The following is an 18,004-nucleotide window of genomic DNA, read 5'->3' as shown; positions in this document are numbered from 1 at the left end:
ACAAAGTACCTTTACAGTCCAAAACATGTATAAACTGAATATATTAATTTTGTTGCTTATATTTATCTACAACTTTTTTCATAATGAAAACATCAAGTTTAAATAAACCAAGACTTAAATTTAGAACATTTCTATTATTTGACTTGATGCAACAAGATTTAATAATATTCCTTTTAACTGTGTCATTACATGGGATTAAGGCTCTTGCTTGACTCCAGTTAATAGAATGGTCTAAATCTCTCATATGTACGAATAATGCATTCGATATTTGCCCAGTTTTCACAGAATATTGATGCTGTTTGAGACGTTGTGAAAGAGATTTACCAGTCTGTCCGTAATAGATTTTATCACAAATTTTTGCTAGGAATTTCAAATATGCAGCCTGGAAGATCTTTAGGAGAATTTTTGATTACTAAACTCTTGACATTAATATCACTGAAAACAATATTTATGTTAAAAAGCTTTAAAATTCTAGGAATATCTAAAAACCTTTCATCATAGGGTAATTTTAGAATGTTATGCTTACTAAATTCAAGTTTGTCATTAGTTAAATAAAATGTTTTTCTAGCTCTTTTCCATGCCACATCTATAAAAGTCCTTGGGTATTTAAGTTTCAATGCAATATCATAAATAGTTTTAATTTCAGCGTCAATAAACTGCGGGTTAAAGACACGTAGAGCCCTTAGGAACATCCCAGAAAAAACAGAGAATTTAACATTTAGATGGTGATTGGAGTAGTAATGAATAAAAGAGGCAATGTTAGTTGATTTTCGAAAGACTGAAAAGGTGAAATTTCTATCATTTCTATGGACAGTTACATCAAGAAAGTTCAAATTACAATTTCTTTCTTCCTCTACAGTAAATTTTATAGAAGGGACTAAATTATTGAGATTATTAAAGAATTCCTGGAGATTTTCGTGAACTGGCCAAATACAAAAGATATCATCCACATATCTAAACCAAATAACTTTTTGGGGCAAAATTCTTGGTAACAGTTTTGTCTCAAAAAATTCCATGTAAATATTGCTGAGGACAGGAGATAAGGGATTACCCATAGCCATGCCAAACTTTCGCACAAAAAATTCCCCATTAAAACAAAATTTACTATCTTTGATACATAATCTTATGAGAGTAATGAGGTTTGCTACACTTAAGGGAATGTCATGACGTTCTAATTCCTCCTCCAAATATTCAAGTAAGTCATCTACAGGCACTTTTGTAAATAAGGAGACAACATCAAAACTAACCATATTAAAATCAAAATTTAAATTAAAACTATTCAATTTGTTTATAAAATCAACATTGTTTTTAACATCCTGGATTATCTCTTTTAATTTTTACCCTTTTGACAATTAATTAACCATCTGGTATTCTTGATCTTGTTTTGTACCTGAGACCTTTCTCCTCAATTGTACTTCATTAGCTCCATGACAATGTCTGAGTAAAAACGAAAGCGCTTGGATTTCTGACTATTATTTTCCTGTGGGTTTTGCTTATATATATATATATATATATATATATATATTTATATATATATATGCAAGAAGCTTCGCTTGCTTTGCTTGCTACACTTACCATGTCACAAAATAGGGCAGCTCCAAATCATTTGCCATGGCCTCTGACGTGGTCCAGTCTGCCTCTGCTGGATTGTATAAAAAAGCAGGCGATGAGAATTGGCACACATTCACATTCCAGGCGCTGACAGAGAGACAAGATGGAGGACCAGGAATTTGTGAAAGACCAGCAATATTTGAATCTGAAAATTTACATGGTCCCGAGTTAGCTCCGGCCTTGTTGGATCATTACTATTATCTGTTGCAGTTAAAAGTAATGAAGTCCCTGCAGGACAAACTAAAGTGCAAGAAGCCAAAAAGACGTAAAAGGAGACTCTGGATGAGGTCCTACTTACAAAGAAGAGAGGAGAAAGGTCACTACGACTACTTGATGAAAGAATTGACAATTGAAACTCCAGGACTATACCGGAACTCTACCAGGATGACAGAGGAGCTTTTCAATGAAATTGTTGAACGGCTCTCGCCATACTTCAAGAAATTCCTCACATTCTGGAGAAAAACCCATTGAGCCAGACCTGCTTGGGGCAATAACACTGTGTTACCTTGCAACTGGAGAATCCTACACGAGTCTGTCCTTCCAATTCCTAGTAGTTCCCAACACAATCTGCAGTATTGTGCCTGAAACTTGTTGGGCCATATTGACTGTGTATGAAGATGAGGCCCCAGAGCAATGGAAGTAAGTAGCCTGTGGTTTTGAAGAACACTGGAATTTCCCAAACACTGAAAGGAGGAACTCATTACTTAAACTATAAGAAATTCTACTCTGTAATTCTACTTGGAGTTGTTGATGCTGAGAATACAAGTTCCTGTACATCGATGTAGGTGCCATAATTTCCGAGTGTGATGGTGGTGTCTTTGCCAATGGCGTGTCGGTATCGAAACGCTGTGACTTCCCACAAAATCAAGCTAAGTACAATCCTTTTTTATTCATTGGAGTAACTTTGAGTGTTTCCTTTGCAGGTCGAATTTTTTATGTTCCTGTGGCTGAAGTTACGAGACATTCTTAATCTTACTTTTTTACAGAAATTATCTACATCATTGGGATTTCGCTACTGCGAGTTTTTATCTTTGAGTTTCTGTTCCCAGAAGTTCTCCTGAAATATCATTATCATATACTGTGTTAATTTTATCATTTTGGGAGATTATTAATTCTGTACGTAACAAATCATATTGAAGATTGAATATGCGTTTACGCAGTGGACGTCTGTATTTATACAGATGCATGGATAGGGTCGTTAGGCACCGTAGTGATAAGAAAACACACAAAAACAAGTGGAACACCTGTAGAAATATGGATAAATTAGAGGTAATACTATTTCGGGTCAGGAAAATAAAGGCTCCTTTGCAAGGTCCCGATGGCAGTTTTAGCCTTGAGTTTTTTGTTATATGCGTAAAAAATCGAATCTCAATTACTCAACTTAACTTTAAAAAATACGGCTGGATTGCAAGAAATAACATGTCTATAAAAACTTTCATTAGGTTAACATACTTAACATTCATATAAACAAATTAACAAAATATGTCTAAATGCGCTGACCTGGATCCTTCACTATTTCAAATTTTAGCAAAGAATGAAAGTAAACCACAGCAAGTAAATAAAGTTAATAATAACGCAGTAGAGATAACTTGTTTTAATAGTAATCACTCAATTCATAATAGTTCAAGTCATTCTTATGTTCGTTGCTTTCTATGTAACCAACAGCAACATAATGCTGAAAACACACAATACGTTGCCGATGATAATAAAGAGAAGAATCCTAATTATTATAAAAAGAAACAGGTAAACAGTAGCCCTAAAAATCAGAAACAAACAAATCGTGCTTCAGCAAACTTGGTTACTGTGTCATCTAGAAAAACGGTCAGGGTCAGTCAAATCTGCCAAGTGTTGCAAGCAGAGCACATTCCACATAAGCAACTCTAGTGGAAGGGGGAGAGCGATGTTGGATCATTTATGCCAAAACCTTTTTGAATTAAATAGGAATTTTCCTATGAATCGCACGACCGTATCAAGTAATCAGAGCAGGTTCTCGTAATTTTAATATAATAAGTTATTATAAGTAGTGGTGGATTAAGCCCGACTGTACGTGCCGTAAAATTAGGATATCAGCCATTTACATTGCTTTTATTCCTTTAGTCCACGTAATATCCTGTATTTACGGACTCACCGTTTATTGTTTGAACGGAGTATGGTTCAGTAATTGGCAATAAAGAGTTAATCATCGTAGCGTAACTCAGATTCAGTACAGGGCGGATAAGCGCATGCGTACAGATGCCTTTCTAGTTATAAAAAACATTGATCTGTATCTAGTGTAATTGTAAGATATCCATCTATGGGTATACAAAACATTATCTTACCTCCTGCCAAATAATGCGTGTTTATCAAAGGAAAATTCTATAAACCTTCTAACATATTAGAATCCGTTTTGAACAAAAAGAGACAGTTAATCAAATAATAACTTATATAGAGGAACCAATCACTTGTCTCATAAATCGTGACATTGCTCAAGTGACCCAACAGAATTCTCCCACACCCGCAGTCGCAGTTTGCACGCAAAGTCTCGAGATGCATGCACCCTCGAATGTCTTAGTGCGTGTAAAAAGACTTTGCTGGGATCTGAAATTTTAATCCTTCCCGACACTCTGAAATATAATGATTTCTGCGAACAAAGCACTATACACGGTTGACTCACAGCAACAAGTTAATCTAGCGATCCACAGAACCTATACATATTGTGGATATGGAAGTTATAAATATTGCATTTTTTACTGTTGCTAAATTTAATCATGCCCAACCAGTTGTGGACGAATCCCTCTTATACGCTATCTAAAGTAATATCTGTAAAGTCATTCAAGCAGAGGTGATTCAGCAGTAATTCTTTTATCTGAATACCAGGATGTTTCTCCACTAGCAAGTGATCTCTGGGGGAAAATGGATGTCATTGAACGCAAAATACGGTCTAAGGACAAACATAAAGCTATATACGTACCTTTGTATAGACTCCCAATGAAATTTCAAAATAGAGATAAATGATGAAGTTGAAAAAATGTTAGTAATAGGAGTCATTAGGAAATCAAATAGCCCATATAATTTTTCCCTTAAACTACATGTCTAAAAAGATTGGACTTGGCATATCTGAGTAGATTTCTGTCGCTTAAACAAGGAAACGATTCCCGATTGTTTTCCAGTGCCATGTACTGACGGTATCTAATCTTTGTTAGGTCAGAATAAATTTTTCACCAGCTTGGACTTACTTAAAGGCTTTCACCAGATACCATTAGCTATGTGAGTGTACCTCATACACCACTTTCAGCACACTCAGGGGACATTATCAATTTTTACGTATGCCTCCGGTTTATGTTACGCCCCAATATATTCACCAGAATGATTAATATAGTGTTTGGAGACCTTTTTAGGGGATACCCTACACGCCTATATGGTTTGAATTGTAATCTTTTCTAATACCTTAGAAGTACATTCGCATAAACTAGAGCTAGTGCTACAGAGACAAAGACAAATAATCTCAGAGTAAAATATCTAAATGTGAGTTTTAAAAACCGAACATGTTTATTTAGGTTTTATGTGTCTTGTCAAGGTCTTAAAGTAGTCCATGGTAAGGTGACAGCTATTCATAACTTTCCGGTACTTATTAACGTAAAAGGGGGATACAGCACTTTTGTGCTGTAGTGGGTATTACAATCGTAAGTAAATATGTAACTCTTCAATCATTGGCAGCTCCTTTAACAGATCTTACGAAAAAGGGCATAGATTTATTATGGTCTGAAAAGCATCAACAGGCATTCGATATCTTAAAATTGGAATTATGCAGCTCACCTATCTTAAAAATCCCTGATTTAAATAAGGATTTTTTTTTTATTGCAACAGACGCCTCAGACCAAGGGGTAAGAGGGGTACTACTTCAGCAATATGATAATCAGTTCTTTCCTATAGATTTTTATTCACGTAAACTTAAGCCCTCTGAAAGTAAATATGCAGTAATAGGCAAGGAAGAGCTAGGTATTGTTAACTCACCAGTACATTTTAAGTTCATAATCTACGGCTATCCTATTAAAGTCCTTACCTACCATAAGTCCCTTACCGAGTTTTTCAAAGGCTTTAATCACAGTCCCAAAGGAACTCGGTGGCATATGATCATTCAGGTCTTTGGAGCCAAGTTAAGATATCTAAATGGGAAAGCAAATATCATAGCTGACGCATTATCCCGCAATCCCGCACCATCCTGCAAAGAACCATTAGTTGGACTAAAAGATATAGAAACATCCGTGCCTATTGTTAAAACCGTATCTGAACAAGAAAATTCATTAACCCAAGAGATCGTGAGAATTGAAGACCCGGGTTGGAGTGCTTAACTGTTACAAACTGAACAAAAAGAGGGTCAGCAGCTAAGCAGAACAATAAACACTTTGAATGGAAACCCTAAAGCAAAAGTATATTTAAAATGTGTAGCAGAATTATGTAATCAAATGTAATATTATATGTAGGTCCGTGACGAGGAAAACCCGAAGAACACAACAGGTGACTAACGACCAGGTAGTAGTAATAATCTCTTTCATACCAATCGTCCTAAACTGGTTGCATTCCAATCCATTACATGGTCATCCAGGGTTCTCTATTATGTCACAGAAAGCCAAATCACTATTTTACTGGCCTACAATGCTTATAGATATGAAAAAAAAGCACATAACTAATGGTCACACGTGTCATGAAAACAAGGGACACACTAAGACACCTGTCAGTTTAGGGGCCTATCCCGTGCCAAATCAATCCTTGAAAGAATACACGTAGAATTATTAACAGTTACGAGTCTGACAGAGGAAATAAACACCTCTTAGTGTTAATAGTTGCCTTGACACGTTATATAGAATTAATAGCACTAAAAAACAAACACCGCAATTGAGTGCGCTAGGAATATTTATGAGTGCTACATCAGTAAACATGGAATTCAACACATGATAATCTCTGACTCAGGTGGTGTAAATCAATAATAATTTCCTTAACTCGTTGTGTGAATTCCTTTCCATTAAGAAAACCAATACCATATTCTATCACCCAGAGTCAATCGGTTTGGTAGGACGGATAAATAAGAAAGTGTCAATGCCCTATGAGTTACACTCGTGATATTGGATCCGAACTGGATTATAGCAGTTCTCACGGTTTTAAATACCTTTATCATTCATATCTTGTATCTATAGAAATGATACCGCAAGTAACCTTATACGGTATGCTGCTAGAACACTTTTCCACATATTCAGGCCAACCATTAATTTATCAAATATAAAAAAAGTATGGATACAAGTGGAGTCGATATAATATACTCCGTAAGAAGTTGGAAGGGTTACAAATTATAATAAAAAAAGAATCACGATAAAATCAATAAGCAAAACGTAACCATATGCAGTAAGTGTTTATAAAATATGCAAATATATATGCATAAAGATTTGAACTCTAACTTAACGCTTCAGTTTAGTAGTCCATTCAGTATTCAAGGGATATTAATGACAAATAAGCTAAAAGTTCAAACACATATCAAAACCTACTGGCATATTGTCTGTCACGGTGGTTTATATTCATAGTCAATGAAAAAAAAAAAGAGAGATTTTAAAGTCAGGAAGTCTAGAAGTGAAAATGTATATCTATGTGAATAATCCCATATGGATCTTACAGGGTAAATAATATATACAAAATTTGTATTGAAACCTTTTTCATTAGTTTGAATAAGGAATATCTAATTTAACATAAGTAATTACATATATTTTACAATCTTGCAGGTTTTCAACATGAAACTAATATTATATTGTTCAATTTTGGTACTGTTTTTTCAGACATTCTCCTCATGTGGGTGGAGTATTAAAACAAAAAATATCCAATTTATACATGGCTATCATTTGAAAGTACTAAAGTCGTATTCATTACAGCGAGTAACGTAACTCTTAAGCTGGCTGAGCACAATCTCCTGCCAGGTGATGATGTCATCAGTCCTAAAGGTGCCTGGCGTGTTTGCTGAATCATCACTGTTCCTTTTAACCCCAATAATCCGCTTGCACAGGCTTCATTTGTAGTTGTTTGTTGTCTAGTGCTTACAAACAAGTTAGCTGGAGAGTGGAATGCTTAGATCATGAACTTCACATGTGGTTCATAGGTCATGGTGACATACATAGCCGTAACCTATTCTTATCCGTGGTGATCAATGCAAGCTTAGTTTAGGAATCGCAATCGTTTTAAAATTAATGAACAAAATAAGCAAATAGAATTTCTATAACATCAAAATGAATTAATTTTTTCTGAGCCTCATAGACAATTAGAGTCAATAAATTAGCTTATGACATTGGTAAACGGACATTTAGAAGTATCAGGTCATGGGTATGAAAAATTTACTTGCAACACTAGCATATTACAATTCAAGTAGATCACGTTCATGGGAAAATGTCACATTTTCTTGAAAAACCCAAAGTTTATATAGAAATTAGTTACACAATGGGTTCTTTCGTAGCATCTCATGCCTAAAAATTAACCTCAGAGGATGCGCTTGAGAAAATTGAATATGAACCTTTTGTTACGGGCACATAGGAATGGATTTTATCACAGCTTAATTTCAGTAAGCGTAGAGAATTACAGAATCATGATTAATATTCTCTTTGACTCTTATGTTGCCTGGCAATCTTACCAATAGCTCTGTTTCCCACTTCTTTGTATTGTAACTTACTACCAGTAATATCAAATTTTCTTTGGGATTATTATTGATATCTGTTAATATGGATATTTTTACGGTTGTCAGAAACCTGAATAGGTTCACTTATTGTTATAATGCCATGGATAAAAAAGTTTGTACAGCTGACTCTTTTGAATTCCATAAAATATCAGCGAATTCATGTGGGTTAAGTCTAGTCCTTAACGGCTTTCTCCCTCCCATATTTGGATGTTGTCTGAATCTACTTTGCCCTTGTGACAAGTATAATTTCATTTACAGGCTGATTAACGGAACCTGGTTACAGTACCCTGCAGTACGAGAGTTTCACATCGCATGTCCGGGCAGATTGTCTACAACTTCAAAACCCGTTCGTTGCTGCAGACGAATGCAGTGAAGTAACAACCGCCTACAGTGTGAAGGGAATAAGCACCATCATAAGTGAACAAGCTTATTTCGTGGAGTTCTTGGACCGACACCCGTATCCCATCGTTAATCTCGTTTTTAATGCGGAATGCTCCAGCGGCTGTCAGAATTGACTACAAAGGGACATCATTCTGACAATTACGACCAAGGAGGATATTCAACTCTACGTTTGCTGGCGCAGGACTCATGCTGGGGATGATTTTATTCATCGCAAACGTATTCGTATGGCATAGGATGCAGAGAACAAGTATGGGTGCAAAATAGAACATCGGACCCTGCCCAGGCAATTTCCCCTTGTTTTCAACCATTTGGAATTGGCCATTTCATTTGGCTATAGGTGGTTGTCTGGAACTGTGTAATGGACGAAAAGTTGTTCGAAACACTAGTTAAATGTGTTGTGGGTATATCCTTGGTCATGTACTCCATATAGAAAGTATCAGTAAAGGGTCAATATCTGTATAATTATCATAGCTAATGTATCAGTAAATAACAGAATCAATATATATCTGTGCGTGTACGCACTAGGAATCTATTTAAAGTGCACCTAGATTAATCACTTAGATTAGTCATTTATGTTAATCAGTTGTATTAAGTGCACATATATTGATCATAATTATATGAATCAATATATATATATATATATATATATATATATATATATATATATATATATATATATATATATATATATATATATATATATATATATATATATATATGTATAAATAAATCAGGTAGCCTATAATTAATCTGTTACCTTTGGTCTTACCAATAACTGCAGTTAGTATATGGGTTAATGTATCAGTTAGTATATGAGTTAAGATATCAATTACTATATCAGTTAGTATATGAGTTAAAATATCAATTACTATATCAGTTAGTATATGAGTTAAAATATCAATTACTAAATCAGTTAATATATCAGTTAATACATGATTTTTATCACTTCTTATATGATTTTTATCAGTTAAAATATGATTTTTATCATGTTAATTTTTATGTTATGCAATTATCAGGAGTACATTAGTATTTTCTGTAGCATATGTATCTTAATGAGTTGAAGTGAAAAACTCACTGTATATTCATATATATCACGTACCTTTATTATTATAATATTATCATATGCATATGTCTCATATCTTATTACATGAATCCGTATTTGTGTACACCATGAATTTTTTTTACTTATAAGTATTTTCTATATATCTATATATTCACATGGTGTCTGTATCACACTCCTATAAGTCAAATGCAAGTCAAGCTTGAGTAATATTCAGTGTTTGGTTTTGTAGCCGACCGAGCATTTATGTAAGTGATACATAATATAATATATGGAATGTTATTCCATATATAAAAACTAAAACTATGATTAATTAAAACCAGTGACCCAAGAGGTCAACCAGTTTGCTTGCAGGAATGTGATCAGACCAGATATGATAAAGTAGGCTAAGATGACGTGTTGTAATCAGTCAGTGTCTAGTTGCCGTCACCTGTGGTCATTCATTTGTTTTGTAAACTGTAGTCCAAGCTTCCTGCTTGAGACAACCACAGTGACCTATAAGTCAAACGGCCTACGTGACTTGTAGTCTATGTCATCTGTGTGTATGTTCGTATGTTCGAGCTACTGTCTGCTCCCTTTATGATTTCTAAACCAGATTGTAAGGCAGAAGTCATCATGCCATCATCATTAGAAGACCTGTACAATTTTATCTGATCTTCGTCATGTAGAATTCAATCTGCCATCATCATTGGGAGACCTGTACAATTTTATCTGATCTTCATCATGTAGTCTCAGAGAATACAGATATTTTCGTACTCTGTGTTTTCAACTAGAAACCTCACATCAGAAAGAAGATAGTGAATGAACTTAGAAATTATCATCATGAGTTGAAACATCTCCGTCGTCATAACCATAGAAGATACTGACTTCATAAATTATCATCGAAATCCAAGACACTCCAATGAGTATGGGAAGTCATAACAAACAGACCTTAGCGTAAAATTATCGCAGGTCTAAATAACCTGACAGGGCGCCTTATTATACAAAGGCATGAGTCCTATATATATCACCATACGGTCCATTTTCCTTCGAGTGCCACTTTCTGATTTTTTTGAAAAAAGCAAAGTCATTAGTTAAATGTTGCATATTGAACAGTGTTCATGCTAGTATAGTTTGTTTTATAATTGGAATATATTAGAGGATGGTGTGTTGTATTGCATGCATTGGCTGAGATGCCCTTGTTGCCATATGGGCCGATTCCGTTCCAGTGCCACATTATGTGTTTTTTTTGCAAAAAAAAAAAAAAAAAAAAAAAAATTTTAATAACTAAATTGATGTAGGAGTGTTTATCATGTAACTAATTAGTATAGTTTTGTTTTATTATTGGAATATGTTGGAGGATGGTGTGTTTATCTCGTGCTTGACTGGGCATTGGCTGAGATGCCCTTGTTGCCATATGGGCCGATTCCGTTCCAGTGCTAATTCTTTTTTTTTTTTTTTTTTTTTTTTTTGCGAAAAAACATTTATAATAACTAAATTGATGTAGGACAGTGTTTATAATAGAACAGCTTGTTCCATTTAGGAGTCGCTGTCCCTTCCAAATGTATATTCCCAGCAAGCCAGCCAAGTAGCCTACTAGAAAATTAGAAATATCTTTTAAAGACACGTTAGGGCCATTCATGAGATATTTTAGGAATATTCGCCTTAGATGATGTAGATGGGTTTATATATGTAGAAATAAACCTTTATTCTTTTTATATAACACTTTAAAGTCATATTCGGGTATTAATAATATAGGTCTCTGGGTATATTTGTACGTGAAAAGCTAACCCAGAAATTTGATTATCTTCTTTGAAAGTTACGCTTTCGAGCCTGAATTTTAATTACAAGGATTTTTCAGATTTCTGCGTAATCATTCTGAATATACAGTTTACGAAATTAAAAGACAGATACAACCGGATATTTCGTATAAGTGCGGACTTTGCGTTCCGATTTTTCGTACACTGCGCAAGTCTCCATGAAATAATAAGGAATATACTATCGGGAATGAGAGAGGTTTTCTCAGTACACCATTTACACAGGAGTGATCAGTGGGTAACGAGATATTATTTATAACATTTCAAAAAACGAGATGTTCAGATTGGAAGTCGGGTAGTAAGAAGAGTATTAACTGACTGCTAGTATTCTTCTAATGCAATAAGTTCGGAAGCGACTTTCGGGAAAAAAGGAGAGAAATATATACTGGTGACAGGTAGTATCCCACTCGAAACCGAAAATAAATCTTATCAAAGGCATGGGTATGTAACTACAAACCATTGAGTAAAAAGCAAATAATAAACTTTACGCACTGCCGAGACGGGGGAAACAGAGGAAACAGGAAATTTGAGATGCTGAATGTCACGAAGCGTAGCTGGAGAGAGAGAGAGAGAGAGAGAGAGACATAACAGTTCGAAAGTCGGTCGGGCTTTAGCGTGATTCATCTTCAGGTGGGAGTCTTGGAGGTAGCATGATACAACCTGTTTAATCAGGGGTTGCGTTAGTGACATGCACATACCGTATGTATTAGATGAATTGTCTTTCACACACGATCGGGAAGCTGGGGAGAGTTTGTGTCGTATTTACTAGGAATGTGTCTCGATGATGTATTATTTTCGTAAAACGAACGTATGTCATGTCCGTGTATTCTTTTGTACACCTTTTCCAGTGTATTCTTATATGACTTTGTATAGAATATTAATTCATGTATACCATCCCCCATGTATTTCTGTATGACTTTTATAACAACAATAATAACAATTCTATATGTAATATATTTTTACCATTTAACCTCTTTATGCATGGAATATTATGCATCTATACTCACATATCATAAAGGACTTGAGTAATTTCCTGAAAACTCACGAATTGTATGATGAGTCACGTATGGGGGAACTCGGACCATATAATTGAGAAAGCAATTCACAAAGCAAACTTAATTAATTTTCTACTGACCCCCTAAAGACAAGACCAGAGATACACCCAACAATAAAATAAAAATTCCTCACCTGGACACGATGAAGAGAGTAACCCACACCCTCAGAAAATCTAACCCTTTTGCATTTACTTACTCAAACACCTTAGCCAAATCCCTGATTAACGTCCAACAAAAGACATCTCCCAAGGACACCGGGGTTTACAAAATCCCATGCCAGGACTGTGACCAATCTTACATCGGATTTACAGGTAAATCACTTCCCCAGAGATTAATACAACACAAACGGTCAGTTAGGTATGGACAACAGAACTCGGCTATTTTCAAGCATATAAATGAACATAACCATAGAATAAACTGGAATTTTTCACATGTAATTTATAGCAGCAACTGCCGGTACAAGAGTCAAATGGTGGAATTGGCCTTAATAAAAGAGAGGCAGGGAATGAACATCTCAAAAGGAGCATGGATTTCAGATATGATCGACAAGGTTTTCATTCAACCAACACTCAAGAAGATTAAAGGAAGATTATCAACGGGGGTGACCTAAATTGGCTTGCCTGTGGATGGACCTCTTGGTATAAATACCACCTTTTCTGTAAACTTTTCTCATTCATCTACCTGAAGAGGGAGACAGCAGTCTCTGAAATATAGTACTTTTCTCTCTACTCGTATATTTTGGTGTTTTTATTAGCTCCTTTTATTATATATATATATATAAGGTCTAGGGTTTTTGATTAATAATATATTGCCAATATGTTCGCTGTGACCTATGGAATGTGAAGAACAGAGCAGAAGCAACGACCCGAGAAAGCTGACGAATAGTTTCTGTGGATGGCGTGAGATAAAACTGCATAGTTAGACAAGTCAATGTACTCAGTTCGTGAACTGTTCTCAAAGTGCCTTTGTGAAACTGGATGCAGCTAGAATTGTGAGGCGCTAACGAAGTGTGCATTCGTAAGTGCGTGTGCGCCTCTTCTATTGAAAATGTTGGATACCCAAGTCTATGGGGGATTTTGATAGAGGCGTCTTTGGAAGAAAGGCAAGATGCCGTGGTGCTCTCCGAAGTGGTTTTTTTTATCAAGTGTGCAAAATAGTCCGGCTGCATGGGTGAGTTAAATTACTTTAGCCAAAGGGGTGGCTTGTTGTCTGTTTGACATTTTTATAAGAATATCTAATCTTTGATTTTGTTGCTAAACTTATGTGTACTTACGAGTGTGTTTCTCGTGTCTTTGAAACAGACGGTTCTGGCAATGGGGGGACCGAGAGGGAGTCCCGATGGGGGAAGTAGACTTTTGGTGACTAATTACCATTCAGACATTTTACAGTTGGGGTTTTTTGAGTTAGTCAGTAAGACTTGGATCATTATCTTTTGTTACTTAATAAATGTTTATTTTATGATGCAACTCTCTCATTTTGGTACCGGTAAGGCCACACCGGGCGCGGCGAGCGTCGAGGTTGCAGGCACGTCTCGGGCGGGAGAGCAGCGTCAAAACTACACATGGCCACACCAGAAACGCCACCCTCCCTCCTTCCCTCCCGCGCGTCACTCTCAGCAGTCAAAGATATACTTCTTTGCAAAGTAACGTTTGGATAGGAAATTGCCTTTAATAGAAATCGTAAGTGTCAAACTTGACGATAGAGTACGTATAACCTAAAGGTCTTTTGGTTCTTTGCTTGGCAGTGAATTTTGTGATAATAAAAGTTGTTATATCCATATATATATATATATTATTATATATATATATATATATATATATATATATATTTTTACTTCCCATATAGTTATTACTTTTGGGGAAGTGAAAAGAAAATGTGGATTTTAACTTTTCATTATTGCAAAACTAACAGCATATAGGGTTACTTCCTTAAAGATACTTAGAAAAGCAAAAGAGCGAGAATTAATTGCAAATTATATAAGACGTATAATTGATTATTGTCTGAATTATGTTGAAATAAAACGATTTACCGGTATTTAAAACAAAATAGTTTAATGGAAACTACATAAAAGAAAGTAACACAAGGAAAAATCAGTTTTGCTTCACTGTTAACATTAATAAAGAAAGTACAAAGTACCACGAATATTTCATAAATAAGTGATACTGCTGCACTGAGGATTCATATAGTTATCAAGTCTATGCAGCTGGACAAGGATTATTTGAGTGGCTGAGTGCATAATAGTTGGCACCTTTAAGTTTTTGGGGGTCGAATGCATGACACCGATGGCTACATCTGAGGGCCACTTGTTCTACTCCTCTTCCATTTCTTGAAAAAAAGTAATTTTATGGAATGGATCACAGGGATCCCACAAAGCTCTCTTCCGAAACACCTCCCCAATTAAATGATTCTTATGTAGCCACTACCGCTGAACAGGTGACACTTCGGCAACTGATTGCCAGTTCATCTGCACGTTAGTGACCATGTCAAGTCGGAGGGTCTATTTACGTAGTGTGGTCCTTTTTCTATATTCACTTTAAATTCAATGATGAACTCATCCCCTGGGAAATTATTTAGACTATATAAAAACAAATGAGAGGTGCTGAAATAACTGCTAATTTAAGCATGCATTACAGATATGGAATAATTAACTCGATATTTACTGAATAGCCTAGATAATAAATGTAGTCGCTTAAAACTTAATCGTTTCTATGCTAATATCAGTTACTTAACAATGATAATATGCTTTAAACAATTTCTAGGTTACAAATGAAAGTTCCTTAATACGGGAACTAACTTCACAACATAGTTATCAATATAATCAATAAAGGGAAGTAACCATTCAAGTAACATAGTCCCTCCCTAATCATATAGAAAATGGGGTTGTTACGGTTGAAGACGCCTGAACCGCCGCGGTATTTTAAAACATGTTATATCGCCTGGCGGCAACTGCAGAGGGTCGAGCCGTCCCGCTAGTCTTGTGTGGCCACCCGCATAAGATACCTATGATTCAAACTGCCGCGGGAACCTCTTCCCTCCAACCTCCACGCTCGCCGTGTTTGGTGTGGCCTCACCCTTAGAGTGGAGAGAAAGAGGTGAAGAGAGAGAGAGAGAGAGAGAGAGAGAGAGGTGTCAGTGCTAGAGAGAGGTGGAGAGAGAGAGAGAAAGAGAGGTTTGTTTGTGGTTTGCCTTGACGCTCAAGTTGCACGTTTACCAAATGAATAATGAGGAAATATCCTCATTGCATATATATATATATTATATATATATATATATATATATATATAACTATATAAATATATATATATATATACTATATATATATATATATATATATATATATATATATAACTATATATATATATATATATATATATATATATATATATGATATAGTTATATATATATACTATATATATATATATATATATATATATAGTTATATATATATATATATATATATATATATATATATATATATGTATAGGAGGTATACAGGAGCGCAGACATAAGAGGTTCTCTTTTTTAACTATCTATATTATTAATTACATTTTAACATGAATGCTATTGTGAATCCGTATTTTTAGTTTTATAATATATGCATTTCTCTTTTAACAGATTGAAGATGCACAAAGTTGATGTGTGAAACGGTTTAATATATATATATATATATATATATATATATATATATATATATATATATATATATATATATATATATACATGGTGCTAGGGCAATTCGTCCCTGGTGAATTTGTCGTTGCCCAATTCGTCCCACTAAATTCATCGTTGCTCAATTTGTCCCAAGTCAATTCGTCGTTGGGCAATTTGTCCCCAAGTTAAAAGACACTAGGTTGTTTAACTGTTTTATTTATTATTTTCCTGTTTTGGACAGTTGGAAACAAAAGGTTTTTACTTAGATAGAGTTACTTCTAAAGAATACACCCATCCAACAACCTGCAAGATTTTAATTTAAGAGAAAGGAAAAAACAAAGTTGTTGACGGAGAGAATTATATATATATATATATATATATATATAAATATATATATCTATATATATATATATAAGGAGAGTGCCAGATAGACTGAAGATCTACTGGAGGTGTGAAAATCGTGCATGCAAGGCGAGACTTCATACTGATGAAAACTATATAGGATTAAGAAGGTTGGTATCCACAATCACGCTTCAACAGCCGCAGAGGTAAATGCGAAGGCTGTGGTCTCAAATATTAAAGCAAAGTCAATTTCGTCTCGTGATGCACCTCGCTCAATAATTGCTGGTGAAGTTGAAAAGTTAAACGAATGCGTTTTATCACAAATTCCTCGGTTGGAACAACTCAGTAAGAATATCAGACGTTGGAGGCAAGCAGATTTTAATTATCCCGCAACCCCACAAACAAATGTTGGGTTCTCCATTCCAAGTGAATACTCTTGCTTAGACACTAATGAAATTTTTTTAAAGTATGATAGTGGAATCGAAGATTCAAGCAGAATATTGATATTTGCAAGTGATGAAGCGCTGAGACATTTAAAAGTGTACAAGACTTGGGCGGCAGACGGAACATTTAAATGCTGTTCTAGTATATTTTTTCAATTATGTATAGTGCACGTACAGATCGATAATTTCAATGTCCCACGATTGTTTGCATTGCAACCAAACAAAAGCCATAACACATATGATAGACTTTTTGCCAAAATAAGTGAATTGCTGCAGGACGAAGGCCCAGATTGCATATTTATGGATTTTGAAAAAGCAGCGCATAATGGATTTCTTGAATCGTTTCCTGCCTCAAATTTAGCGTGCTGCTTGTTTCATTTAGGGCAAAATGTGTACAAGCATATAGTTCAAGAAGGAATGAAAAGCAGATATCACCAAGATGACAGTTTTAGCCTTAAAATGCGCTGTTTTGTTGCCCTTGCCTTCTTACCGGTAGATGATGTTGTCGATGGCTACGAAGAACTTGTAGATGATGATGATATGCCACAGTCGGTAGTTTCCTATTTTGAGAATAATTACATAGGACCCCTTAGAGGAAGAGGAGAAAGGAGGCGACGTCTTGAACCACCATATCCATTAACTATTTGGAATGTTTGGGATAGATGCATGTCTGGGATTGCTAGAACTACAAATAATTTAGAAGCCTACCACAGCGCACTAAAAGACACAGTGAATATGAGTCATCCAAATATTTGGAAGCTCATAGATGTTTTTGAAATGTGATGAAAGGTTTGCTAGTTCCAAACTGCAGAAATTTATCCAAGGAGATGACTCAATGCAAAAGAAAAAATATAGAGACATGAATTTGCGTTTAAAAAATGTCATGGAGAGATATGATCCCAACCAAAAAATTACCTTTCTGAAAACAATCGCACACAATCTTAAATTTTAGA

The 18,004-nt window shown here is 35.1% G+C and overlaps 1 protein-coding gene across 1 annotated transcript in view; it reads left to right on the top strand.

Annotated features, from left to right (window-relative positions):
* Positions 1 to 17,834, top strand: part of LOC135216547 (uncharacterized) — a 36,060-nt gene extending 18,226 nt beyond the window's left edge. The window contains exon 2 of the mRNA XM_064251922.1: positions 17,229 to 17,834. Within this exon, the coding sequence (XP_064107992.1) occupies positions 17,229 to 17,834 (606 nt within the window). The remainder of the gene's footprint in view (positions 1 to 17,228) is intronic.
* Positions 17,835 to 18,004: the final 170 nt, after the last annotated feature.

This window comes from Macrobrachium nipponense, chromosome 6, assembly GCF_015104395.2.
Source record: "Macrobrachium nipponense isolate FS-2020 chromosome 6, ASM1510439v2, whole genome shotgun sequence".
In the NCBI taxonomy this organism is placed as follows: domain Eukaryota; kingdom Metazoa; phylum Arthropoda; class Malacostraca; order Decapoda; family Palaemonidae; genus Macrobrachium; species Macrobrachium nipponense.
This window is presented reverse-complemented; position numbering and strand designations above follow the sequence as displayed.